Below are 26128 nucleotides of genomic sequence, written 5' to 3' on the forward strand. Positions count from 1 at the left end.
TGAAACAGATGATGGGATCTTAAGGAAATTGGGAGGTGGATTTTATGCTGGGATTTACACAGGAGTAGTAGGACATAGTGCTTCAGCCTGCTGGAGGACAGATGTAGGGTTATGCCTGAGGGGAGCAAACAGACGTTTCCAGGCTCTGTGGGGAGCCAGTGGCTGTTCAGCATACCACGCTTTCAGGAACCAAAACCCCACAGCAAGCCAGCAGCAAAGAGCAGCATGCGCTGGGATGAAATCCCCTCTCCCTCCTCTGCACAGCTGCACTCCTGAGCGCTTGCCCAGTTCAGCTGCCACCAAGAAGTTTGCTGATGCATACAGTCACGCTGACCTCCAGCAACGCTGGAGGCTCGTGCTTGCGCAAGGCCACGCAGTTGCATCTTCCTCTGTGCCGTCTGCCAGCACAGTCATTCCTAGAGTCGTGGGGACAGGATCAGGTTGTAGATGTGGGTAGCACCACGTGTTACCATCATACTGTCTTGAGAAGCCTCCACCTCTGGGTGGATGGAAATGAGCGACACTTTTAGTGGTGGATCCCTGTACTCCGAGGCATCGCACAGGCAAAAGAAGGCTCTGCTTTGTCATGTTTTGGTACCCACTACTGTGTGTTTTCATCTCTTTGGTATTGTTGAGCAAGAAGGGATCCAGTGCGTGGGCAGGATTTTACAACAGCTTTCCTTTGTTAACCAGCTACATACAAATCGCTTCTGGCTTCAGGCAACAGATGCTGCTGCCCCCTCTTCGGGTAGAGGCACAGACCAGCCCTTGAGATGAGGTGGGAACAAACTGCACTTGTGTTTTTTTTCCCTTGGCCTAGTTGCGGGGATCAGATTTGTTCCCACCAGAGAAGTCTTTTGTCATGATCTCTCTCATTGCCTCACTTCTCATCTTGTCAATGATCTCCATCTCGCGTATTTTCTGCAAAGTTCAAAGGGGAAGGGCTGAGCGAGGAGAATGACGGCAGCTTTTTTCCCCCCCTTTCTTTTGCCAGCCCTAAAAACAAAGGTTCTATTTCCCTGATTAAGTTACATGTAGAGATGGAAAGAAAGGCTGAAAACCTCTATCCCGTATTCCCCAGATTCACTCCCGCTCCACGCTGTGAAGGGGAACTCTCAGTTCTCTGCCCCCTTCCCTGCGTGGGTATCAGGAGAGACTCTTCTTTAAGGTTTCTGATGCTAGGGATTCCCTCCACATGCTGTACAGCCAGTGGTGCCGGGACCCTCACGTACCTGTGAGATTTCAGTGAGGACAATGCTTCGATACTTCTTGCCCTGCCCTAGAGCTTCCATCTCTGCCAGGAACTCCTTCCTCTCCTGAACTTCATTCACCACTGACAGATACGACAAAACACTGTGGAAACAGGATTCAACCGAAAGGCCAGAAAACACATTCCTGCCTAGATCCAAAGCCCCACTTTCCCAGCTCTGCTTGAACAGTGGTCCCACCAGGGTAAGAGTGACATCTGCTGTAATGCTCATCTTGCACATGTCATCAAAATACCTCAGTAGCCTCTTATGCAACAGGAAGCGTACCCCGTGCCCACGTTCCTACTACTCTCCATCTTGCAGGAATGGTAACTTTCTATCTTTCTTACAATTCAGTGTTGCTGGTGGGCAATTTAACCAGTCCGAGGATGGAGACGGAACCTGCTGGAAGCCACTGAGGTTCATTAGGTGATGTGCATCACCCACTGTAGCAGCTTACCAGTACTTAAAGGGGGCCTACAGGAAAGCTGGGGAGAGGCTTTTTTTCAAGTGCAGCGACAGATCAAAGGGTAATGGTTTTAAGCTGAACAAGGGGAGATTTAGGTTAGATATTAGTAAGAAATTTGCTACTGCGAGGGTGGTGAGGCACTGGAATGGGTTGCCCAGTTGTGAATGCCCCATCCCTGGAGGTGTTCAAGGTCAGAGCAGATGAGGCTTTGAGCAACCTGATCTAGCAGAAGGTGTCCCTGCCGATGGCGTGGGGGTTGGAACTGGATGATCTTTAAGGTCCCTTCCAACTCAAACCATTCTAAGATTCTATGACCAGTATCACAGGCACAGTGTTAGCTGCCACACTGCAGCACAGACCTGCAACCAGCTGGTCCAAATCTTGCCACAGTACAAAGCATGTGGGCATTTCAGATGTGTCAAGGATAACATTCAGCTTGCAACAAGTTTTAGACAATACAAAGCATGCATGAACCCAGCTGCCCTGGATAGCAAAGAGTGAGCTGGGGCGTACACGCACATTGAAAATTCCAGCACACAGAGGTATTAGGCAGGGTATTGCCATTCCAGAATATTCTGTAGGCTAAAGTCCATCCCTGCTTAAAATCCTGCTCAACATTTAAGCTTTGCTAGTCTAACTGCTCTGATCTTGGAGTGAGAGAAAATAGGGCCCACACCATGGTCATGCTGGCAAGCGTCCCAGTCTGTGTTGAGTTACGCTGGCTGGAAAAAGGACCCACAGTACCTGGGCTTCCTGCCTAGGTCACTCTGCACATCCCTGAGGTCTTTCCCTGCCAGCAGAGTTTGTTTGGTGTGGGCAGCCCAGGGAGCTCGAATGTGCCAGCAAACCTCTGCAGTATAAACTCTGCGAGAACAGCTGGATCACAGCATCAGAACAGCAAGTCCCTTCTCTTGGAAAGCGGGCTCTGTGCCCTCTTCCGCAATGGGCTTCAGGTTACCAGCAACAAGGCCTGCCACTCCAGCCCTTGGAGGTAGCCAGCTTCCCAGGCTTCCCGTCTGCATTCCTCCAGGGTACATAAAGACATACATTCCTCAAACCGGTCACGCTCAGGTATCTCCTCTTCCTTCCTCTGAACAGGCATCCGCTTCACATTGTGCTCCACCACTTCCTTCCCCATTGCTAAGATGTTTTGGAGTCTTTCCTTCTCCTTTTCCAAATCTCCTGTGAATACCAAGGGAAAAAAAAATTACCAGCCTGTCTCCTCAGGGAGGTCCCTGGTCACTCTGCTTCCCTGCTCAGGATGCCAGAGGAAGCACTATGTTAACAACAGCCCATCCCCAGACTGGCACGGGAGCACCCGTGGGGAAGAGCCAACCAACCTGACATCAGAGGTCTGATTCATGTTTATAACCTAGAAAACTGCACAGTGTGAGGATTGTGTAGTTCCTACCACCCCCAGCCAGCCGGCAGAAGTCAGTGAGCACCTACAACAGATGCTCACGAAGAGACCCACCTTTAAAGTATCTTTTGAACACAGAAAGAGTGCAGGCAAAGAGCAATTAAGATACCACCTGCAGCTGCTGAGACTGCAGGCAAGGAATGGCTGTAAGGGGAAGAGAGGGACCAGGCAGCAGCATTTATTTATTGGTGGTGTTTGCTAACTTACGCGTTGGCTGTGGCCTGAATTTCTCTCGGGTGTAGGCATCTCCTGCCTGGCAGACACTGGCAGGTCGGAGGTGTGGTTTAGCTGGAAGCCTGCACGGTTGACAAACTGGTGGGGAGAAAGCAAGCGCTGCTGGCGCTGTTTTTTTGCTGGATGTGGGGTGGCACTGGAGAGGCAGGGTATCTCCTCCTAGATAGAAAACAAAAAATAATGGTAAGTAAGACAGAGAGCAGAAGGTTTGCCTTCTTGTCCACTGTAACACCATGAAGACAGACATCTCAACCTGGTTGTTGGCGCATGCTGACATGAGGCACGCTGTGGTTCAAGTAACGCCATTGTGTCTTGTTCCCCAGATGACCCATGGGAACACCTTGCCCTGTGTGTCCCCGTGTGTCAGCAGCAGCCGTGCTGCTGTTTTAAAAATAATAGGATTGGTTGGTTGGAAAAGACCTTTGAGATCCTTGAGTCCAACCATACCTGTCCTCTACCAAACCATCCCCAAGCACCTTGTCTACCCATCTTCTAAATACCTCCAGGGATAGTGACTCAACCACATCCCTAAGCAGCCCATGCCAGTGCCTGATAACCTTTCCAGTGAAGAATTTTTTCCTGATATCCAACTGATAATTCAGGCAGTTGTAAAAAGCAGCAAGGTCTCCTCTCAGCCTCCTCTTCTCTAGACTAAACAACCCCACTTCCCTCAGCTGCTCCTCGTAAGATTTGTGCTCCTGATCCTTCACCACCTTCGAACACTTGCCCATCCAAGCACACTGTGGGCAAATGCCATGGTCTTAAAAGCTCTTCAGTGGGTGCAGCAGTGGGTGAGAGAGGGTTGCCACTCACGTTTCACACAGTTCATCAGGGATCGCCTCTGGAAATGTGTCAGTTTCAACTCCTCCATCATTGCTGAAAAACATGATGTGGGGGTGACATTCCCTCTGGCAGCAGCGGGGACAGGATGGGGAACCCACCCGGGGCACCACCCTCGCGGCCCAAAGCCACTGAGGAAGGTCTGGGCTTAGAAGACTCAACCCACATTGCTGCCCGGCCCCCCTGCTCCCTTCCCAGTCCCCCTCGTTCCCTCTGGGCTCCCACCTTCCACGCTCCCTCCCGGTTCCCCCACTCCCTCCAGGTTCTGCCGGGTTCCTCCTGGTTCCCCCCTCGCTTCCTTCCCTGTTCCCCCCTGCTCCGTCCCCAGTTCTCCCTGTCCCTTCTCGGTTTCCCCTTGCTCCTTCCTGTTTTCCCCCACTCTCTCCCCAGTCCACCACACTCCGCTCTCTCCTGGTTCCCCCTCTCCCGTTCGGTTCTCCTGCTCCCTCCCTAGTTCCCCCCGTTCTTTCCTGGTTCTCCCCTACCTCTGAGCAGCTCCCGGGTGTCCGGGCTGTACCGGCCCGGCCCGGCCGATGACGTCACGCCGCGCTCTGACGTCTCCATGGACACGCGCGGCGCCACCGGTACCGGCGGGAACGGGACGGGGAGGGAGCAGCGCGGCGTCGCGTCGCCCTGGTAACAGCGCCGGGCGCTTCCGGCTGCGTCATGGCCGGCGGGACCCGGAAGTGGCTCCGGGTATTTCCGTCCGGGAGCGGAGGTGGCGGGGAGGCAGCATGTCTGACAACGAGGACAAGTGAGAGTGCGGCCGGGTGGGGGGAGTGGGGTCATTCGGGTCGGGTCAGGCCAGGCCAGGCCAGGGGGCGCCCGTGGCGGGGTCAGCCCGTCCCGATGTGCGATGCCCGTGTCTCTCCCACAGCTTTGACGGGGACGACTTTGATGATGTGGAGGAGGATGAGGGGTTGGACGACCTGGAGAACGCGGAGGAGGTGGGTCCCCCGCGGGGCGGCGGGAGGGTCCTGGGGGCTCCCCTCCGCACAGCTGGGGCTGGAGAGCTTCTCCTGCACTGCTGGGGGCTCTCAGAGGCGCCCCACACACGGTTGGGGCTGGGGGGTCTTAAGGACTGCCCCGCGGTGCTGGAGTGTCTCAGAGGCTCCCCCGGCGCGGCTGGGGCTGGGGCGGCCTGGAGGGTCTCCCCCTGCACGGCAGAGGGAGTCTCGGAGGCTCCCCCCGCAGTGCCGGGGGGGTCTTGGAGGCTACACACACACGGCAGGGTTTGAGGGGCTCCTCTCATATGGGTGAGGGGCTCTGGGGGGCTTCCCCTGCACAGTTGGGGCTTGGAGGTCCTGGGGGGGCTGTCTCCGAACAGCTGGGGCTTGGGGGACCTGGAGCTCCCTCCCTGCACTGCTGGGGGTGGGGGGCTCCCCCCCGCACTGCTGGGGGTGGGTCTTGAAGGCTCCCCACACACGGTGGGATCTGCAGCTGGGGGGCTCCCCCCACAGCTAGGGCTAGGGATCCCGGGGGGCTCCCCCCGCACGGTGAGGGCTGGGCGTTGTCAGAGGCTCCCCCAGCGCGGCGAGGCCTGGGCGGCTGCAGCACTGCTCTGCTTTCCCCAGGAGGGACAGGAGAATGTGGAGATCCTCCCCTCAGGAGAACGGCAGCAGGCAAACCAGAAGCGGATCACTACCCCCTACATGACCAAATACGAGCGAGCCAGAGTTCTCGGTACCCGCGCCCTCCAGATAGCGTGAGTATCTCCCTTTCTATCCCAAGTGCTGGATAGAATGAGCAATGAAAACTGCTTTCCTCCTTCCTTAAAAACTCCTGGATCTCATGTAATTCCTTACATGACTGCTGAGCTTGCTGATTGCTGTCTTGGTCAACACTGAAGCACAAGACCGTGGAGCTGCATATGTGATCTCTGTCTCTCTGCTTGGCTAAGATTGTGGTACTTGTGCCTAGAGAGGGAGGTGTTCAGCAGCTGCAGTGAACTTTTCTAGGTCACAGGCAAAATGAGCAGGGAATGTGACAAGCTGATCCTGGTTTCTGTCTTTCATAAGAGAGCTGGGGGGACTGTAGAGCTCAGAAGTGGTTTGCAAAAGCCAGTGGTTGGGGGAGGGATGCTCCAGAGCATCTTCAGTTGGTGCCGTAGGAATTCCTACAGTTGGAGCTGTAGGAATTGGGAATGGAGTAACCAACCTGAAATCTGTTTCAAGTGCAGGTGCGTTGTAGCAAACTGTAAGTCTTTTTAAAGTATTTGGGATAGTAAGGCCTCGTTTAGAATAGGTGATAACATTTAAATTCTATTTTAATGTGCTCCTAAGGCTGCCTGCTCTCGACTTCATCTATTTACCTGTCTAGACTTGCTTTTATGATGCATATTAAGAAGTTTTGTGCTTCTCAATAAACTGCCTTATGAGCAAAGTTATTAGACTTTGGCAAGGTTTGTCTGGAAGCTCATCTCTCCATTTCACCTTGGTCATATCCCTCCTCAAAGTGCTGCCACTCCTCGACATCGTTTAGAAGCTTGTAGGTGGCGATGAAACCTTTCCTTAATCATCACATTGCCAAGCTCTTCTTTACATGGTCCTCACTCTGTGAAGGTATTTTGTGTGTATTCTTTCAGCTGGCGGAAGGCCAGGAAAAGGGGGGAGATGAGAGGGGCCCAGACCAGGCCTTTAATCTGCAACACTGTCGCTTCTTTCCGTGTCACCTATGTGTTCTGCCTTTGGTGCTGAGCCTGGGCCAGCAGCAGCCCCCAGTGGCCTTATCCATGCATAACGTGAACTTGCTTTGCTGTTGCTGTCTAATGGGCAGATATTGTCACCCATCGTTGTTCTACTGTCACAACGCTATACGAAGTGCTTAATTTTTCTTCCCAGAGGTAGAGAGCATTGTAAATTCAGGCTCTTGCTTTCCTATAAACAAAGCCTGGAAGTTGTGTGTGAATTGGAATGTGCTGGAGTTTTGTTCCGCGAAACAGGAGGTTTGCTCACTTAACAGTGTTTCCACCGGATTAATTTTGGGAACGACTCTTTTCCTCACATTTAAATACAGCAAAGGCTGACTAAAAGGATGTAGATCTCACCAGCCCTTGCACACCAGCAGGTCAGCAGAGGCTGAGGAATGAGACAAGAAGAATATTTGAGTAAAAGCTCAGTCTATAGCCACTTGGGGGAATTTTCTTCCTAGAGTGCATAAGAAAGCAAATCAAGGGGATGTCCCACCCTCCTACTTTACCGATCACTGTCTGGGTGACTTAGGTAGGCACATGCCTGGCTGTCCCTTTTCCCTGTCTGTGTGTTCCTTCAAGTGATTGTTGATGTTCTGTCTTAGGATGTGTGCCCCTGTGATGGTGGAGCTGGAAGGAGAGACAGACCCCCTGCTGATTGCCATGAAGGAACTCAAGTAAGTTCCAGACTTCAGCGGTGAGTTGTATCAATTTCCAGAAAGCCAGCAGTTCTCTCCTGATTCCAGCATTTAGCAGCTTATTCCAGGACAACCTTATCTTCCTTTGAAAACAGTTGCCTTCCCCTTTTTCACCTTGGGATTTCCCTGCAGTTGTTCTCTCCCATCGTAGTTGCTCATGCAAAGTACGGGTTATTACGAGTGCCCTGGCCTCTTACTGTGGAGTCCAAGTGTTCTTTATTTCTATGATGAGAACCCAAGGTCCTTATCTTTCTGGAATCAGTCCCATGAATGGAATTGGTTTGAAGCAGCCATCTGAACAGACCTGTGTTCAAATGAAGTGCTGGCAAAAAAACAGGGGTCAGGCTGGTGGTGTGGAGAACCTCCAGACAGTGTTCTTTTCCCACACCCTTGCACACTTGGTTTTCTGTGCTTGTGGGAAGGCACATGCACTGCTTACAGGCAGATGTAAAACCTTTCTGCCTGCAGCAGAGGCAGCTTTTGGATGACTACTTACAGGCCCACCTTCTCACAGCAGAGCTCCCTGCTGGCCAACACTTTGTCTGTATGGGCAGTGGCAGAGATCACATGCAGGTGTCCATCCAGCTGGATTCCATTACTGATGAAGTTCCTGTTCTTGAAGTGAACTGACCCTCTGGTCGCCCAATTTCTCAGCACATTGCAGCTGCTCTTGCAGATCTTATATCTGTGGTAGCTCTCTTTATCATTGCCACAAAGTCCTTAGGTGGCTACTGTCAGATCTCCAAGCTTGATCTGAGTTGCTTCTGGCCACTTTCTGAATGGGAGCTCTAGAAAGTAAATCGGGGTGTGGCAGAGTATTGTGGCATCCTGTTCTGTGCCAAAATTCAGTTGTGATTCTTGGCATGAGGGAGCTGCTTTGCTACTGGAAAAGCAATGTCCCTGAACCCAATCATTAAAGAAGCTGTATTACTTTTCAAGTCTGATACAGTTGAAACTTGACGCCCTGGTTAGATTCCAGACTGTCTGATTAGATTCTGCTGACTTAAATCTACTTCTATTGAGTTAAATTGTGTTCAGCATTTTTTTTACTTTCTAATGGGAAGCACTGTTAGCAGACACTGTGCTCCAACCCAGCTGAACCAGGTTTTGGTACCTGCATAGTCCCTATTTCATGTATCCTTCTTAAAATGTAACTGATGCTCTCAAGGTGCAAAATACTCTATAAATATCAGTTTGGTGTGAAGAATTCTGCCATTTCTTTAGTGTCTTTTTGGGAAAAATCTTCCATCAAATGAAAAGCGGATTTGTTCTTCAAACCTCTTGAATCTTTTTTCCTCTGTATCTGTTAGATGCTTGATGTTGTCTCATGGTGGGTTCAGATCACGGGGCTCAATTCCTGCAGTAGCAACAGAGGACTGACCTTTCGTAGGTCTTTGGTTGTTTTGAGTCTAAGGGTGGTTTGCACCTACAGGAGAGAGAAGGTTGTTGGAACTTCCCTCTGCTGTATAACACCCAGTCACCATGCTACACCAATCTCTCAGTTAAACCTGATATGCTCACTGAAGGCAATAAGCATTTCTGTTCCCTCTGCCTGTCGAAATGGTATAGTGAAGGCATTTCTGTTCACCTCTCTGTCGTCCCTTCAGAGCACGAAAGATCCCCATAATCATTCGTCGTTATCTACCTGATGGGAGCTATGAAGACTGGGGTGTGGATGAGTTAATTATCACAGACTGATCAGCCTCCAGCCATCATTTTGGTTCTTTCCTCACTCAGAGATGTTTCTATTTTTGTTTATATTTCTGTAAATAAATGATAATTCTCACCATTTTAAGTTAAATATGTCTGGGTTTTTTTTTCTCCCACCTTCTCTTTCATCTCAATCCCACATGCCCAAGAGAAGACTTTCTTACTTCTCTCTACTGCCTTGGTCATTATTTTTTCTGTGTCGTGGGCTATATTAGTAAGATTAGGGAGAGAAGTGCTGCACTTTCCATGCTTTTCTTGCTGCTTTTTTTCACCTGCAAGGGCCCTGCCTTTCAGTGAGACTAAAGACTGCAGTTAACTTCTTCTTCCTCCTTCTCCAGCACTGCTCCTCCCTGGCTACTGTAGTAAAAGCCAGTTATACTCCTACTGTACAAAAATGCTCTCACAGGTACTTTGGCTTCAGAAAGACTCCACCTCTCCACCCCTGTCCCTTCTTCAAACGGGGGTGCTGGGACACCTCCATTCCTTCCCCCAGACAGTTGGGCCTTTGTGCCCTGCGCAGGTTGCTGTGGAAACTCCCAATTTCCTCTCTGGCTGTGGTGCTTCTCAGGAGTATCGTAGAGCAGCTCTCATCAAATCACCTATTGTTTCCCTGCTCCTGCTGCTTATCAGAAGTGGGGATCCCCTTTCAGTGGCACTGCCCCAGCCGGAAGTGCAGTCACCACTCGCAGTCCCACCAGCGCGGCAGTTGTGGATTGTTGCCACACTTGCTCCTCATAGTGAAGCGCGGTGGAACTGATCGTCCTGGGTGGGTGTGTACTTTCCAGCCATCTCACTGGTACATACTCTGTTGGTTCTTATAGTGGCACAGCAGCAGTTAAATCCCAGAGTTCTTTTAATCCATAGTGTAACGAAAGATCAGTCATTTGTCCCTTGCAGGTAGCAGGGAGGTTACATGCTCAGGATAAGAGTTGGGTGGATGCATTATCATCTGCAATGGCTTTCAGCTAGCCACTACCTCATTTTTGTGTCTTGATCATAGAGTCATTTAGGCTGGAAAAGACCTTCAAGATCGTCAAGTACAACCATTTACCCAACACTGCCAAGTCCACTGCTAAACTGCATCCCTAAGCACCACATCTACACATTTTTTTAACACCTCCAGGGACAGTGACTCCACCACTCCCTGGGCAGCCTCATCTAATGCTTGACAACCTCTTCGGTGAAGGCATTTGTCCTAATATCCAATCTAAATCTGCCCTGATGCAACTTGAGGCCATTTCCTCTCATCCTGTCTCTTGCTGCTTGGGAGGAGAGGACAACCCCCAGCTTGCTACAAACTCTTTTTGGGTAATTTTATAGAGCATTAAGGTCTCCCCTCAGCCTCCTCTTCTCCAGGCTGAACAACCCCATCTCCCTCAGCCACTCCTCGTAAGGCTTGTTCTCCAGCCCCCTCATCAGCCTTGTTGCCCTCCTCTGGAGACGCTCCAGCAGCTCAATGTCCTTCTTATACTGAGGGGCCCTAAACCAAACACAGGATTTAAGGTGCAGCCTAACCAGCACCGAGTGGAGAGGGAATACATGCCAGTTATTTCCAGTCACAGGGAAGCCTCCTAAGCCACAGGCAAAGTTAATCTGCACCCACTGCCCCCTTCACAGAGGAAGATCTGACCTCTCAGGCAGAACACACAGACTCTTTCTCACTTATCTTATTAATACATGCTCTTGGAATTTTGGTTGCTTTTTATAGACAAGAAGAGGGAAGGCACACCTCACCTGTGGTTTCTGTTTTACATTATTTTTTCTCTTTACACTGGTCCAAGAAGAGTATTTCCAGGTAGTTTGTGTTAAAGCTTGTGGTTACATAGGAAGTGTGCATTCTTTGTGCTCTATGTGTGGTCAGTGCCTGCACATGAGCATCCATATCCCGAAGGGAGTTTATATCCATCTACCTGCCTGGGAACTCAGATCATATAACCTGCCATGAATGTTATTCTCTTACTGCTCCCTGTAAAAGCACCAGTCCATCTTTCCTCCGTTGGTGTGCACAGGAGGGGCTAGTTTTGGAGGCGATATTGCAAGAGCTGAATGGATCCTTGGGCAAAATAACGGGTCAAAGGGAATGTGAAGAGACTTGCAGGTGTGCGAAGGGGGCTGAATGTGAGGAACACAAATGCTTCCTGGTCCAGGCCATCCTTACCAAGAAAAGGTTAATTTACAGCACTGTGGCCTTCAGCCTTCTCCCCCCACCCTCCATGGAATCCTTTAATCACGTTGGTGCGGTGAAATTTCAGCCCTGAAATGGTGCCTTTGTGCAATCGTTTTGGCGTCTGCCATGGAGCGCGGGGTCGTTTTCTTGTCCCTTTTTTTTTTTTTTTTAAATGGCTTCTTTGTTCCCTACCCAACTCCCCTCCCCAGCCTTGCATCTGTATCAGATACGATTAAAGGGATAGGGAAGGATGCAGGGCCAGCTCCTGTTAGGCTGAAGGAGCAGTGGTTAACCCCTCTGTTACCAGCAGCGCTCTTAGTCCTGTCTTAGATGTGAGGACCTTCCTAGGTGAGAGGAGGCATCCCCTTCCACTAGAGAACAGTTGAGGCAGAGCTTACTCACTTTCTTAATTTGCTTTTTTGAAGAGCTGGAGAAGGCTACCTGTGTGTACTTGAGAACATTCTTTTCCTGCTATTCTGTCCGTCGATACCATGTCCCTTCTCTCTTCCACCCCTGTGATCAGATCTCCTACCCCCAATGCCACCTTGGCTTCCCTTCTAGCCCCACACGTTCCTGACCTGCTCAACGGTGCAGTGGTTCCCTTCTGGACTCTTTCCACAACCTGCAATTTGGGGTAGAGATTTCTTCTTTCCAGTGAATGGTCACAATCCTATTTTGAATGGAGCTCTTTAGCTGGCATCACCTTTGTTAGATCTGTTAAGCCATTCTGCTGATGATGCTTTTGGACCTGTACAGGACCTCATCCAAATAGTACTGTGAGTTTTAAAAAGCTTTGAACATGTTCCATAGTTCCTAGACGTCCTGCTTCCTCTACTCACCCATGAAGTGTTTACTTACTGGATCGATCACATTGATTCCCTTTGGAATCAATTTGTAATTGTTGAGTCTCTGTGTTAGTTGGGATCCTACCTTGCTACTACTGGCCTTGAGAGATGTTCTTAAGTGGACTGGTATCCGCTGTACATTTTCTCTCTAAACATCTCCAGATAGCCTCCCAAGACCTGACCACACCCAGGATGTCTTCTTCAACAAGTAGGAAGTTGTATACTTCTATTCTTGAATATACTCTCTGTGTGAGAGTGTGTGCATTTAGGTTCTTCCTTGTGGAAGGCAGGAGTTGAATTTCTACAGAGAACAACTAATGATTGCTTCCAAAATACACAAGTTTATGCATATTTTTTGAAGTTATGTCATCCTCCACCTGGTGATGAGAAACGAGGATGAGAAACCTCATGCTCCCATTCTGGAAAGCATTAACAATCATGCTAAGAAATTCTTGTGTGAAGCACAAGCAAACCGATGCTTTTCTTAATTGCATGTGCTGAATCTTAGCTGACGAACAGGAATCAGCACTACCATAAAGCTACAGGAGAGTCCCTAGAGGGGGCCACAAAGTTGATTTTGAGGGGAAGACAATTGAGGATTGGCTAAAATCACTTATTGTTCAGCCTGGAGAAGAGGAGGCTGAGAGGAGACCTCATTTGTGGTCTATGCCTTCCTCATGAGAGAAGGAGGAGGAGTAGGCACTGATCTCTTCTCCCTGGTGACCAATGGTAGGACTTGAGGGAATGGCAGGAGTATGTGCCAGGGGAGGTTTAGGCTGGATACTAGGAAAAAGGTTTTCAGCCAGAGGGTGGTGGAGCACTGAAACAACTCACATAGAAGCTGTCACGGCACCAAGCCCGACAATATTCAAGAAGCATTCGGACAATACTCTTAGACACATGATGTGAATGTTTAGGTTGTCCTGTGCAGTGACAGCAGTTGGACTCAGTCATTCTTGTGAGTCCCTCCCAACTCAAGACATTCTATGATTCTGTGATTCTACAATACTACATTTCTCACAGAAGAAATGACTGGAGCTGGGGTGTGAACAGAAGATGAGTTTTATCTCCATGAAGGAGTCTGGTAAGGCAAGATGCTTGTGTCCTCCATATGACACACACAGAAAGGCTGTCCACAGGATCCGTGTGGTGGGGGTGTAACCCATCATACGCTTACTGGGGGAAAAAGCAGACGCTTGCAGGAAAGAGGTCAAACAAAACCTAGACACGTGAAAATGAAACTTTTAAGTTTATTATTCCATATGTTTAATGCAGAGTTAATGGTGCTAGGACAGCATAGAGACGGGGAAAGGGAGGTGGGGGAGGAAGGTGCTACTTGCATAAATAAGGGGAGAGGGCTGGAAGAGGTTACATGCGTACAAGGAGCAAACATTCTACATGATCTTTTCAGACACCACGAGGGTAAGTCATCCATAGCTAAGGGAGACAGGAAGGGCATCTGACAGTCATTTCAGCAGAGGGATACAGCGGCACTGATCACAGTCCACATTAGGCCAAGGTATTTTGTCTTTGTAGACTGGAATACCCATTGGAAGGTCCCACAACATGTCTCTGCGATCAGTTGCCAGGAGTCATCTTTTCCTGCAGCAACTTTTGTGCCAGTTCACTCCCTGGCATGACAAACCACCCCAGTCCTGGGGGTGACAAAGGAGAAGTGAGCAGACTGTCCTCAGATTTTGGGCTGAAAAAAGGTTGATCTGACTGCGAGAGCTGGTTGCTTTCAGTTTGAAACTCGAAGACGAAAACACATTCCTTTGCATGTTATAGGCTTCTTTTCTTTATGCTCTTCCAAGACTAGGTGCATATTTACCTTGCTTAAAGCCACAGGAGTATCTTTTTTCCTCAGCATAGGCAGGTAGGAGGTGTTGACTGACTGTAAGACATGATGAACAGATGAGCAATGATGCACAACCCATCAGCCTGAGTTTGGAGTTGGGGTTCAAAGAGAGTATTGGAATCAATTTAGGGTGCTGGCAAGTGCATAGTGGCTTTCCTGGTGCCTCTTTGTTCCAGGCAAACACAGAAGAGACATGGAAGAGCAAGTACAAAGTTTGCTCAGAGTTTGTTTGGGATACTGTAGAGATTAGAAATGCCAGAAATTCCAGACATAAATGAACGATATAGAGTAATTGTAAGAAAGGAGGATTCACCCACAGCATCTTAATGATTCACTGGTCCTTCCCCACCTCTCCTGCACCTCCAGACATGAACTCATATGTGCACACGGGCTGTGATATGAGTAACGTGAAAACTGACAGTGTAGTTCCTGAGTCCTTTGTGTTGTTCAGGCAAGCCTTAAAATCTCCATGCAGAAAGAGTGTGGGATTAAACAGAGACAGGATGGAGAGAAGAGGTGGGGAGAAAAGCTAGGATGCAGCTGTGGAAATCAGCAGGGAAGCAAGCATAGGTTGGTCTTCCAACGGGGTTCAAGATTCATGCATGTGTGAATCTTAGGCAGGACCGCTGCATGCCATCTCAAGGAAGCAGCCGTGCCGTCCTCCCTGCTGCTCCTCCCGCAACACGTTCACCAAGGCAGAGCAACCACCCTTCACCTGCAGCAGGTGACAAAGTGTTGGCCATTGTGGCCTGTTGGAAACACTTGCTAACTCCCTGGAGCAGTTTGGGGAGGGGAAGGGAAGGACAGTTTCTCTCATCATACAGTCCAGGGTGCACACAACAAAACCCATCACAGACCAGTCACTCCATGTCTAGAATCCTCCTCATCTAGAAGGCCAGTAAGGTGTTGCAAGCCAGTCACATGGCCTACGTGAAATTGGTAAAGGGTGAAAGGACAAAAAACCTTCCTCCAGGCGGGCGAGCCAGCGATAGCTGGGGTCAAGAAAGGCACTTCTGTATGCTCAGTGGGTTCTGGTGGCCGGATGGCACTGAGTGACCTCGGAGTTCGAAGGCTCTTCTGCCTGTGCTGATTCTTCTGAGCCTTTCCATGACTGCTTCGGTCACTGTTCCCCATTCCCTACGGTCTGGAGAGAGTCGTATACACAGGTTGTTCCCAATGTGTGGGGCTATGGGACTGTGGAACAGAGGGTGTAGGGTCAGAGATGGCAGTGTAAAGGGGACGTTGGGAAGGTCCCATGTAGGAGAAGGCAGAGTAGAGGCCAGAGGCTTGGCTGGAATGGCTGTAGTAGGGTCCCGAGGGCTGGTGATCCGGATAATCAAACTGGGGCCTGGAGATGGAGGGGAAGGCCGAACCGTAGTGAGGCAGACTCAGGGATGTGTATGCTATCTGGGAGGTGGAGGGCTGGTCAGTGTAATGACCTCCAGGGGTGGACCCCTCCGTTTTCACCTGGGCCTTGGAATCCACCACCGATGAGGTGGCAGTGGACAAGGAGACTCCATGCTGCTTGGAGATCCAGGCAGAGTGTCCACTGGCTGCAGCCAGGGCGCTCCCGAGGCCGTAGCCAGCAGCTGCTGCATAGCCCCCAACGTGGCCTGGATGGCCAGTATGTCCATTGGGTGGCAGGTATTGGTCAAATTCATTGACATCAAAGGTCTCCATGTTGGACATGACTTCATGGCTGATCTCCCCGATGTCCACATTGCCAAAGTCAATGTGTGGCTTTCCCCCTTCCCCCAGGGAACGGCCTTCTCGTTTGGAGTCGGCTTTGCCTGCCTGCAGCTCGGTCTTAGGAGTGGTAGGAGGTGTCGGGGGCCCATGGCTCTGACCTGCAATGTAAAAGATTTTGAGGAGGAAAGAGAGAGAAGGGGTGAGTTACTGCTTTATGCCTGGACCTTATACACAGCCCAGCTCCGCTTCTCCCAATATGCCGGCAACTGTCCGGCTGGAGACTTCAGTGGAGACAGAGAAAAATAGCCAGCCAAAACCAAACCTTTTTATATCATGTGGAAAAAGGGAGGGTGCAATGATACCTTACCTGACAGAGGAATACAAGTGCCCATGAAACTGAGGCACGCCTATGCTGCTGATTCCAACAGAGTTTGTTGGGTCATGAACAAGGTGAGAGCCACATCGCTAAGGCTTTCACCATGATGACTTGTCTTTTTTGCATTGACTATAACCTGTCAGTAGATTCATGGAGACCTGAGACTCACCTGAGGAGTGTTCTGGATGACCATCAGACATGGGTGACCCTTCACCAGGATGCCGGTGATCGAGGTGGGCATTCTTGTAGTGGGCCTGGATGGCAGCAGCTCCACCAGCCTCTGCCTCCACCTGGCCTTCGCCCTCGCCCTGTGTGGCCTTGCCGTTTTTCCGCCGGCGGGGCTGGTACTTATAGTCAGGATGGTCCTTCTTGTGCTGCATCCTCAGCCGCTCTGCCTCTTCGATAAAGGGCCGCTTGTCGCTTTCGTTCAACAGCCTGCAGAGGCCAAGGGAGAGGAGAGAAGAATAGAGGAGAGGAGATGGTTAAGTGTGTCAGAGAAAAGCCCACCTATACACAGCATTGTGGAACACGCCATGTAAATCCCGATATCGGGGTGTTGACACTTTTAGGGTATTTCCCAGAAGAAGAGTGAGAGCTTGGAAGTGTTTCAGTGGAGACAGCTGGTCAGTGCCAGCTCTGGGTCCCCCTTCCCCAGCTGTGTGACACTTCTCAGCTCAGCAAGTTCGTCACCCTCTCTTACATTTTAGTTTCAGCCTCAAAGACAGAGCACAGCCATTCATTCACAGCCATGTAAAATAAAGCTAGGCAAGCTGCTTTCAAAGAGTTTGGGCAAATCACGCGCAGCTAGGATCACCCCTCAGACTAAGGCAGTCTGACACACCCTTACTACCAGTAGTAATGCCTCCTGCATATCTCCTACTCTTCTCCAGACTGTATTTATTCCAGTTTAACCTCCCACCCTTCCACAGGCTCTGCTCTGAGTTTGAGGGCTACTGTGCACGAATGGCAGTGACAGGTGGTGGCTTCGTGGTACCCACGTTGCTGCATGGAGCTTGCTGGGTTTTTAAGCATCTTGTAATACCCTAGAAGGGAATTAAAGAAAATTTTGAAGGGGAAGAAACAGTGTATTCCACTGTTCCTGGAGCTCCTGCTCACCTTAGACATGGATAATGCAAAAGGCTGAAGCACAGAGGACCAGCCCTTCTCGAACTTAGCCAAGCAGTTGTAAAAATTTCAGCTGCTACATTGCTAGCCTTGTACAAATAGATGAGCTTTGATCTCTGGATGAAAGGTGCTGTGGAAATATAAGCTCCTTCTCTGTATTCTTGCCAGATCATGGGCTGCTCAAATTAAGATAGGCTTTGCGAGGAAATAGTGAAGTGTGCGGGCAAGGTGGCTCAGAGCACTTGAAGATGAGATCAGCCTCATTGCTCAAGCCTTTAGCAGCATCTCAGTTGGAAGCACTTCAGTTTCGTTTTATGACTTCCCCCCTCAAATATTCTTGTGTCTCAAAGTCATCCTGCTTCCAATTAGGAAGCAGTGCTCTCAGAAGGGACCAGATTTCCTGTGACTTTCAGCTCCAACAGCCGTTAGAAATGCCAGGCCTCTCCCAAACGGCAAAAAATGTTCCATTTATGAGATGTCCACACCTTCCACCCAATAAAAGAACTACCTGGGGATAGGGCTGTGCCAGCACCTTGGTACCCTTGAAGCCCTTAGCACTAAGATGGACCAAGTCTGTTAAACTGTAGGACCTAAGGAAGATACAGAGGCCTGAGCTGGGCTGGGAAACTGAAGACAAAGAGGAGGCGTTGCTCAAGGAGAACACAGATCAATCTGGTGGGCAATCAAAGGGGCCACCAACAAGTAATGAGTGGGTTCCTAAGCATCCCCTTTCTCCCTGCTCCTTGCACATCCCTCCCAGCCAGCAGCCAGAAGGTGTGTGGCACGGGCTGAAACCCATTATGGGGCTGACCTGGGTTCACTCCAGGCAGCCTGAGCAGGTCACGGCTGCACACCGCATTCCTCCCCTGCCTTAATCCTGGAGATTAAAGCAACTGAGCCACCATGAATCCAACACCAGCTTTCCTGTCTCCCTCCTGCCACCATACACCATGCTCACACATCCCAAAGAATACTTCATGTTCACAGGAGATGGAGAATAGAGGCAAACCTTGCAGCCTGGGATACTGGGATATTACAAAGCAGCTGGGCTCAGGCATCCCTGCATTCCCAGCCCAGATGGTGCTAGAGCTAATAAGATGTCCAAGTTGGGAATGAAAGGTCTCTTTCTATATGGGCTTCTCTCAAAGTGAGAGGGGTGTAGGCTTGCACAGCCAGCTTTGATCTGCTGGGCGTACTGCAAGGTGAGCTCAGAGCAGAACCTCCCGCGGAGACTGAAGCTCAGCCTCTCAGATCCATCTCGTGGATGGCACAAACCGGAGCTGCTCAAGGCTATGCACACCTCAGATACCTGCTCTCTGAGCTATGTCCAAGCACCTCACCTCCTCTCCTCTCCATGGCAGCCTACGGGCAGTGCCACCAGCAGGACAGTGGTAAATCCACTCCCTGCATCTTTGTCTTCTCCTCTCCAAGGCTGCCTGCTCCCTCCTCCTTCCTGCTGGGATCAGAACTCAAATCGGCTTTAGCAAAGTGAAACTGGTGCGAGCAGGCAAAGGCCAGGAGATTTGGGGGGATTTGGATTTTGCTTGCTTCCTGCCCTCCCCCTCCTGCCCCCCATGTTCCCCAGGCCATAATGCAAAGGAATCTCGCACGGGCAGAGAAGTTATGGATCACAAAGCAAAGCCCTTCATGGGGCTTAACCGAGCCCTCGCCACCCGCTCCAGCGCTGAATGCTGAGCCACAGGGAGAGGGACAAGCATCCAGCACCGCACTCTGTGAGGAGAAAGGGCTAAAATCTTTCCACCCACTTCTTGCAGCCTCCCTTTCTCCCACCTGGCATTGCACCATGCTCTGTGCCAGGTGGCTGCTCAGCCGCCGGAGGCCTGACCCTGTGCCGAGACTCAGCTGCTGATGAGTCAGGGTGGTGATAGGGTCGGGCATCGTCCAGTGGGGCTGACGCAAGATGAGGACTGCCTGGGAGCAGAAAGCAGCCAGGCGGGCTCTCCTACACATCCACAGCCCTGGATTTTGTGGGCATGACCCTATTCCCTGGGAGCTGACACTCCTGTGCAAAGATCCCTCCATCACCTTGCTTATCCCCATAAAGCCTTACTCTACTTCTTCCCATGCCCCGCTTGGGTTTGACCCTGGAGGTGGTGCTGGCTGGCATTTTGGCCGAGAGTCATACCGACATTTTCAGCAGCCGGCCTCCATTTGAGAGCTTCTCCCTGTCCCACCCCAGAAGACAAAAGCAACCAAGGCGAGTTTTCATGACTGCTGAGCACAACCCCCCTCCCTTCTTCTTTTTTAGTACATTTGGTTCATTGAGTGCTCCCCTCATGCACCCCAAATTGGTACAGATGGAGGTGGATGGGGCCATGAGCCCCCTGGCATTGCATTTGGGGCCAGGCGTCTACCGCAGCCATCAGGACACATCCTGCAGCCCTTCCCTTGGAGAACATGGCAGTGCCGCAGAGCTGGTACAAGCAGCGGACTTATAAGAAAAAAACCAGGCCATTGCAGCCAGTTTTGCAGCGGAGCACATGAGGCGGCGTTGGGGTTATCGCTCAATCTGCTCGCTGCCTTTCAAGATTTCCCAGCCTCTGCCATCCCCACCCAGCGCCGTCACTGGGGACGTGCTTGATTTAATGGTGGTCTGCTGGCGTTTAGTCTCGCTGCCTAATAAGTCCTTTATCTGTAGAAGCTCACAGTAGCCCACAAGGAAATATCTCAGCCACATTTTCCAAAGCAACTAGCAATGGGCAGTAGGGCTTGGGTGGCCACCTGGTTAGGGCGGGGACCCGTGAACAGCCAGGGCTGTTCAAATGTTTGAGACTATGCTGTCTGGAGCTCAGTCCTTCTGCTTGCAGTTGTATCGGCACGTAGGAGCTGTACCTTGGGGACAGCGTAGATGAAGGCAGCAGGAACCTCATGGAGGAAGCCCCAACTGTGCTGTGGCTGTAAGGCAAGGCTCGGGGCTACTCTTCTGGTAACATTAAGGACACCTTCCCTGGAATTTTCCAGGCTCATATTTTCTCCCACCTCACAGAAAGACACGCACACATGGTCCTACCCAGGCCAGACACCAACTGCACCCATAACCCACCTCACCCTGCTGAATGGCCCCCTTGGAGAGCCGCAGCCTGCGCTGGGGACACTCGGAGAGGACGTGTGTTCAAGCAAAGCAGTCAAGTGGCAAACCCAGCAGCACGCAACAACCCCAGGCCTGATCCCAAGAGCTTCTCTGCCTTGCCCACGCTCTCTGGCTGCACAGCACCCTAAGAAACACCCAAGGACCTTGACCATCACCCAGCAGCAGCATCTCCCTGATATGAATCCCATGTGGCCAGTGGCAGGAGTGGTGCCCTGGGAGCAGGGAGACACTCGGGTGCATGAATGCAGCCACAGGCCGGGGTCTGTGCTTCCCTGCGCTCTGAATGCGATACCTATAGACAGTTTCACTGCTGTGCTATATTTTCAAGGGAAATGCAGTGCCCAGAGGGAGGCCATTGCTCTAAAATCTGGCACTATTTTGCAATAAAGGAATGATACTTTGAAAAAACACTTTGGGAACAAAAATAAAGGTGCATTCCCCTTCCCACACCTTTTCTAGCACAGCTTCACAGTCCAGAGGCAGAGCCTCAGCTGGGGCAAGTGTTGTGGTAAAGGAAAGGGAAGGCAGTAGGGAACAAAGCAGGAAAAAGCATCAGTTGAGACACCCACAATCGTGCCCTGCCTTCGACTTCCTAAAGAAATCCCTTTGCTGGGGTTACGCTAGACACTGATGGGCTGCGGTAAATGGGCTGATGTAGCAGAGGAAGAAGCTAATGCCCAAGGGCTTGGTTCCTTGAGAAGAAGATGGTTTGAAGCCAGAAGGAGACCTCAGCATCAGCTGCTGGATGGGCTGTGTTTTGCTTCTGTTTGGAAAAATGTCTCCTGGCCCCACCAAGCTTGAGGGTTTCCTCCACGAAATATGATCGGGCAGGAGAGAGAATGAGAGGGCCGATTTGCATGAACCCTTGTTTATGATGATTGGTGCAAGGTGAGGGAGAGGATGGTGTTGGGGAGTTACAGCTTTTTAACAGGTTGGTGAGGCTATCGGCAGAAACTGTCAGATGGGAAAGAAGTGTCATGGCCATCCTGACATGCTTGGCTTGGGCATGATGGCTCTCTGAACATCCACAGTCTGTCTGTGATGAGTCGGGACAGCCCGTCAATCTGCCAGAGGAAGGGGGAGCGGGTTGGGGAGGGTAGGTAAAAGGACCCTGGGATCTGCACAAGGCAAAATGAAACTGGGTACAATAAACTGGTGAGGCCAGAAGGATGAGCGTGTGTGCCAGTGAGAGGGAAGGCATCTCTGTGGGTGCAAAGGGGGAAGAGGCTGTTTTAACCAGGATGTTGCAGGAGAGCCTGCTACGGCTGGGACTGTTGCAGATCCTTCTGCTAAGCCCCGCATCACCCCCCATTCTAGCAGGGTCTCTTCTTGTCTGTCTCACTGCACCTGCGTGGTCTGCCAAAACTGGGACCAACTGGGAGGGATGGGTGTGGGGCTCTGACCGCATGGCTGACCTGAGTTCAAACAGGCTTGAGGCACCCGTCAGTGAGTTAAGATGGATGGGGCTCAGCCCAGTTCCCGCTAGTGCATAGCTTGGCCCAACAGAGAGAGTGAGCCAAGAAAACCAGATCTGCCCTGGCAGTCAGGCAGGAGAGGGCCCGGACAAGAGCGTCCTCGTCAGGAACAACAGGAAGAGTTAGTGGGAAACATGCAGAAAGTGCTGCTGCCCAAGATGGAGGTGAGCTCTGCTGAGGAATCCTTCACTACATCCAACCACCACTTTTGCCCCAGTCACCAACCATGCCTCCTGTGAGGGGGCTCCCTTTAGGGAAGGATGCCCCTTCCATCCCACTAAGTCTCTATCCTTCCACATGACCACACAGTCCTCTCCAGGACACCTCCAGATCTCAGCCCTTGTTCTCCCCCTCCACCCGCCTTCTCTTACCTCCAGAGCTTCCCCAAGGTCTTACTGAGTTCAGCATTGTGGAGATGTGGATACTGGTCCGCCAGTTTCCTCCGAGCAGCCTGTGCCCAGACCATGAAGGCATTCATGGGCCGCTTGACATGGGGTTTGCTCTTGTTACTCCCATTGACCCGGACAGGCATGGGTACCAGGGTCCAGTCATAGCCGCTCAGCACCTGGCTGACAGCCTCGCGGATGCACACTGGGAACTTGTCATCGTCTGCCTCTGAGTCTTGCTGTTCCTTCTTGACCTTCCCCATCTCCCCATTCCCGGAGCCAGCGAGGTGTGGGGAGTTATCTGATGCCATGGATGGTCCTGGTGAGAGGCAGTGGTGGTCTTCAGAGCCCACTGGGCTCATCTCCACCTCTGAAAGGTCTTGGTCATCAGCCATCGTTGCTCTCAAGCCCTCTCTCTCTTCCTCTTGGTGTCCTTCTTCTCACTGGGGAGGGGAGGGAAGAAGGAAAAAACAAAGGAAAGAAAGGAAAGAGGGGAGGGAAAGAGAAGGAGAAGCAACCACCAAATCTGAAAGGGGCTCCAAGGTCTCTGAAGAGCTGACCACGAGACAGGGGCTGCTTGATAAAAATGCAAGCAAAGCAATTGCCGTGAACACCACAAAACCCGTGATCGATGGGGGTGGGGATGGGTTGGGGCCCTTGATTAATTGGGATATCGCTCCATATCTCTGCAATCATCTCAAGCAGACATGTGCAGAGAGTCCTGCAGTAAGAAGGGTACCAGAGGTTGGGAACCTGAAAGGAGAGGGATTGGGACCTGAAAGGGGAGAGACAGCGACTGTCCTGCTTGGGCACAGCTCCCTGCTGGAAGCGGGGTGGTGGAACAGCCAAAAAACTTGTATGTAGTGCCCCTTTCTTTCAAAGGTGTGTGGTGAAATGCCAGCATGGTGCCCAGGGGAAGGTGTAGGAGGGGGAGTGCCAGCACTGTATTGATAAACCAGAAAGGAACTATATTCTGGTTACTGGGAAAGACGAGTGGCCAGCACCGCTGGGCAGGGAACCAGTCCAGGCCCCATATCCACACCTGGAAACTCTGATTCTGGCTGAGGGAAAGTGCCTCTGTGGGGAGACCCCATCCCTCACCTTCCTGTAGTAGCATGTAAACCAAAGACTTAAAATATGTCTACATTGCATCTCCTCACACACTCCTGTCTGTGTGTGTGTATGCATGCACATCCATATACATACACAGATAGAAATACAAACCAAGTTTACAAGCCAAAGCTTTGGTTTGCCTGCCCCCCACACTCCTCTCTCCTTCTGTCTGCAGTCACTTCTAAAAGTCTCTGACACCATGCAGCATTTCCCCCCTTGGATAAAAAAACACTCTAAAAATAAAGGCCTCTCTATTCCCCACCTCCAGAAATAAATAAAAAAAATAAAATAAAAAAAAAAAGAAGAAATACATTTAAAAAAGAAAAAAAAAAAGAAGGGCTAGAAAGGCATGCCTCTGACTTAGCTGAAAAAGAGCCAAGGCAGAGCAAAGGCTGCTGTCCCTCCAGCTTCAGAGGGTGACATGAACCCTCACAAGTGAAATAAAAAAGTAAGAGACAGTAGAAGGGGGAAAAAAACCCGAGCGAATGTATGTGCGCGTGGGACTGAACTCAGGTAGGAAAACTTACATTGCTGGCTGGTGTGCTGAGCTGATCCTGCGAGAGCTGTGATTTGTATCCCAATAAGCCTCCCTGTTCTCTCTCCCAGCCCGTCAGGGCACACAGCGCGGGGAAGCTCTCAGGCGAGTGCCATTCCTAGAGGGAGGATTGGTTTTTACTAATACTCTGGCTGGATGTCTCTAGCTGGCTTTGCTGCTTAGCACCGGGGGAGGGAAGGGCGGAAGGTGGAGCCAAGCTCTCCTCAGAGCCAGAATTCAGTCAGTCAAGGATGGTGGGGAGGGGATGCAGGCAGCCCCCCACCCCACCTCAGCTGCCAACACATTCCCCGCTTTCTCCCGGTGCCAGGTTCTTCATGAGAGCTGCTGGCTTTGGGTTGCTCTTGACAGCATGGCCATCCCAAAGATGGTGCTGGAGGATACAGCCCTGGGGTGTATGGGCTGGGTGGATACTTGAAAGGATCTAGGGCCGTTTAGGGAGATGGATGTGCACTGTGAGGCTGAGATGCGCCTCCTTTCCCCAGCCACCGCAGTTATTCCTGCAGGGTCTAGTGCCTCCCATGTGCATGAGGAGTCCCTGATCTCCATCACGGTTTCCCAAGAACCTTGATACGCTGCAACAAGCTAGCCTGGGACCCTGGGGTCAAGATGCTGCCAAAAGGTACCCTCATTCAGACCTGAGTCTTAGGCGTGGTGGAGGGAATGTGGGAGATCAGAGGCGTCCTGAAGGTGGAGGACATCAGGTCCAGGGATACACCACACTGCTAGGCAGCAGATACCAGTTTGAATCTTCTTAGGACTTTTGCACCCTAGGGATGGGCTTGTCGCAACATGTTCATCTCCATGGGGTCTTGCTAAGAGGGGATTCTGCTTCCTCTGATGTGCTGAATTGCTTCTGAAGACAATGTGGGATCTTTCATGAGGAAAGGGAGATCTCCTGATGAGACGGACTCTCACACTCACTCAGATTCATTCTTACATGTCATGCACTAGTAAAGGATCTCAATACTCAATGGGTTAGGATGTTCTCCATCGTATTTTCCATTTTCTAGCTTGCTTTCCTTCTCAGATGTCTCTGGTAGTTGGCTTCTTCAGTTTCCTTCATCATAAGGTTTGGTATAGACCAACACCAATCCTGTATCCATGAGAGAGTATCCCCGAAAAAATCTGATGATCCTCCTGAGTCCTCCTCAGTTAGCAATGAGATAAGCCTAACTCCTGCCCCAGGGCCTTGCTGGAGAGCCAGCCTGAGGATAAATCAGTGCTAAGTCAGAAAATACAGACAGATGAATAGATACAACCCAGGGAACCAGGTTCAAGGGTTTTCAAGAACTTTTTCAACTCCCGTAGCAGATATTCATTCAACTGAATCTTTGTTTTAGAAAGACCCAACAAAACTATTGGCTGTTACCACATGAAGCATAAGGGAACCAGTCCCAAGGATGGAGATTAGCACCTGAGCCAAAGCTCTCAGAGCAGACCTGTGGGGGTGGCTTCTGCCCTTGCAGACCTGGCTGGCAGTGTAGGGCCATTTCCCTGCATGTCTGCCATTGCCTGGAGTAAATATAGCTCTGAAATCATAGGGAGCCTGCAGGGAAAGCCTCCCTAGAACCTAGTGAGAAGCCTTTACTGAAAGGAGCTGAGAAGAAGAATGGCTACATGACATTGGCATCAAACAGGCAGAGGTGATTAAAGGTGCCTCTGTGGCAGTCTTGCACTGCTTAAAAAGACCTCTCAAGGGTTCATATCCAACCTTTCTTCTCTTTCTTCAGCATTACCACTCCAGAAGAAGATGGGCTCAGATACTCTTCTTCACGTGATGCCTTTTTCCCTATGGAAGAGAGGGTGCTTTTCTCTTGAATAACAGGGAAACCAAATGGAGATCCTAGTAATGCAGGATCAAAACCCTGCTTCCTCCACCAGTGCAGCAGCTGGTGAATCTCAACGTATGTGATGAATTCTCTCACCAAGAAACACCCTGGCTCCTGAGTGGGGTTCTGTTGTCATGGGAAGGGTCCCGCAGCACAGAGGGGGGCAATTTGGCAGCTTACCCTCCATCCAGCAGACAGATAACCAATTAAAATTAATGGGGCAAGGTCACTTTTCTGCTGGGGCTGTACAAAGAGGTCCATAGCCCACTGAGTGCAAAGTCAACAATGTT

At 50.9% G+C, this 26128-nt stretch overlaps 3 protein-coding genes across 3 annotated transcripts; 1 reads left to right on the forward strand and 2 right to left on the reverse strand.

Annotated features, from left to right (window-relative positions):
• Positions 1 to 80: 80 nt before the first annotated feature.
• C1H22orf23 (chromosome 1 C22orf23 homolog) lies at positions 81 to 4821 on the reverse strand. The gene is made up of 6 exons (XM_009568410.2): positions 4696 to 4821; positions 4184 to 4246; positions 3344 to 3529; positions 2764 to 2898; positions 1233 to 1333; positions 81 to 921 (listed from the first exon to the last, which is right to left on the reverse strand). The coding sequence occupies exons 1-6, from the start codon at positions 4772 to 4774 to the stop codon at positions 817 to 819; spliced, it is 669 nt and encodes a 222-aa protein (XP_009566705.2). The 5' UTR covers positions 4775 to 4821; the 3' UTR covers positions 81 to 816.
• Positions 4744 to 9392, forward strand: POLR2F (RNA polymerase II, I and III subunit F). Its single transcript, XM_009568411.2, has 5 exons — positions 4744 to 4964; positions 5088 to 5157; positions 5785 to 5915; positions 7505 to 7576; positions 9205 to 9392. The coding sequence occupies exons 1-5, from the start codon at positions 4744 to 4746 to the stop codon at positions 9293 to 9295; spliced, it is 585 nt and encodes a 194-aa protein (XP_009566706.2). The 3' UTR covers positions 9296 to 9392.
• A 4159-nt stretch (positions 9393 to 13551) lies between these two features.
• Positions 13552 to 24165, reverse strand: SOX10 (SRY-box transcription factor 10). The gene is made up of 4 exons (XM_009568412.2): positions 23981 to 24165; positions 22326 to 22783; positions 16412 to 16677; positions 13552 to 16024 (listed from the first exon to the last, which is right to left on the reverse strand). Exons 2-4 carry the CDS (start codon positions 22733 to 22735, stop codon positions 15315 to 15317), a joined length of 1386 nt encoding a protein of 461 aa, XP_009566707.2. The 5' UTR covers positions 22736 to 22783; positions 23981 to 24165; the 3' UTR covers positions 13552 to 15314.
• Between the last annotated feature and the right edge of the window lie 1963 nt (positions 24166 to 26128).

This window comes from Cuculus canorus, chromosome 1, assembly GCF_017976375.1.
Source record: "Cuculus canorus isolate bCucCan1 chromosome 1, bCucCan1.pri, whole genome shotgun sequence".
In the NCBI taxonomy this organism is placed as follows: domain Eukaryota; kingdom Metazoa; phylum Chordata; class Aves; order Cuculiformes; family Cuculidae; genus Cuculus; species Cuculus canorus.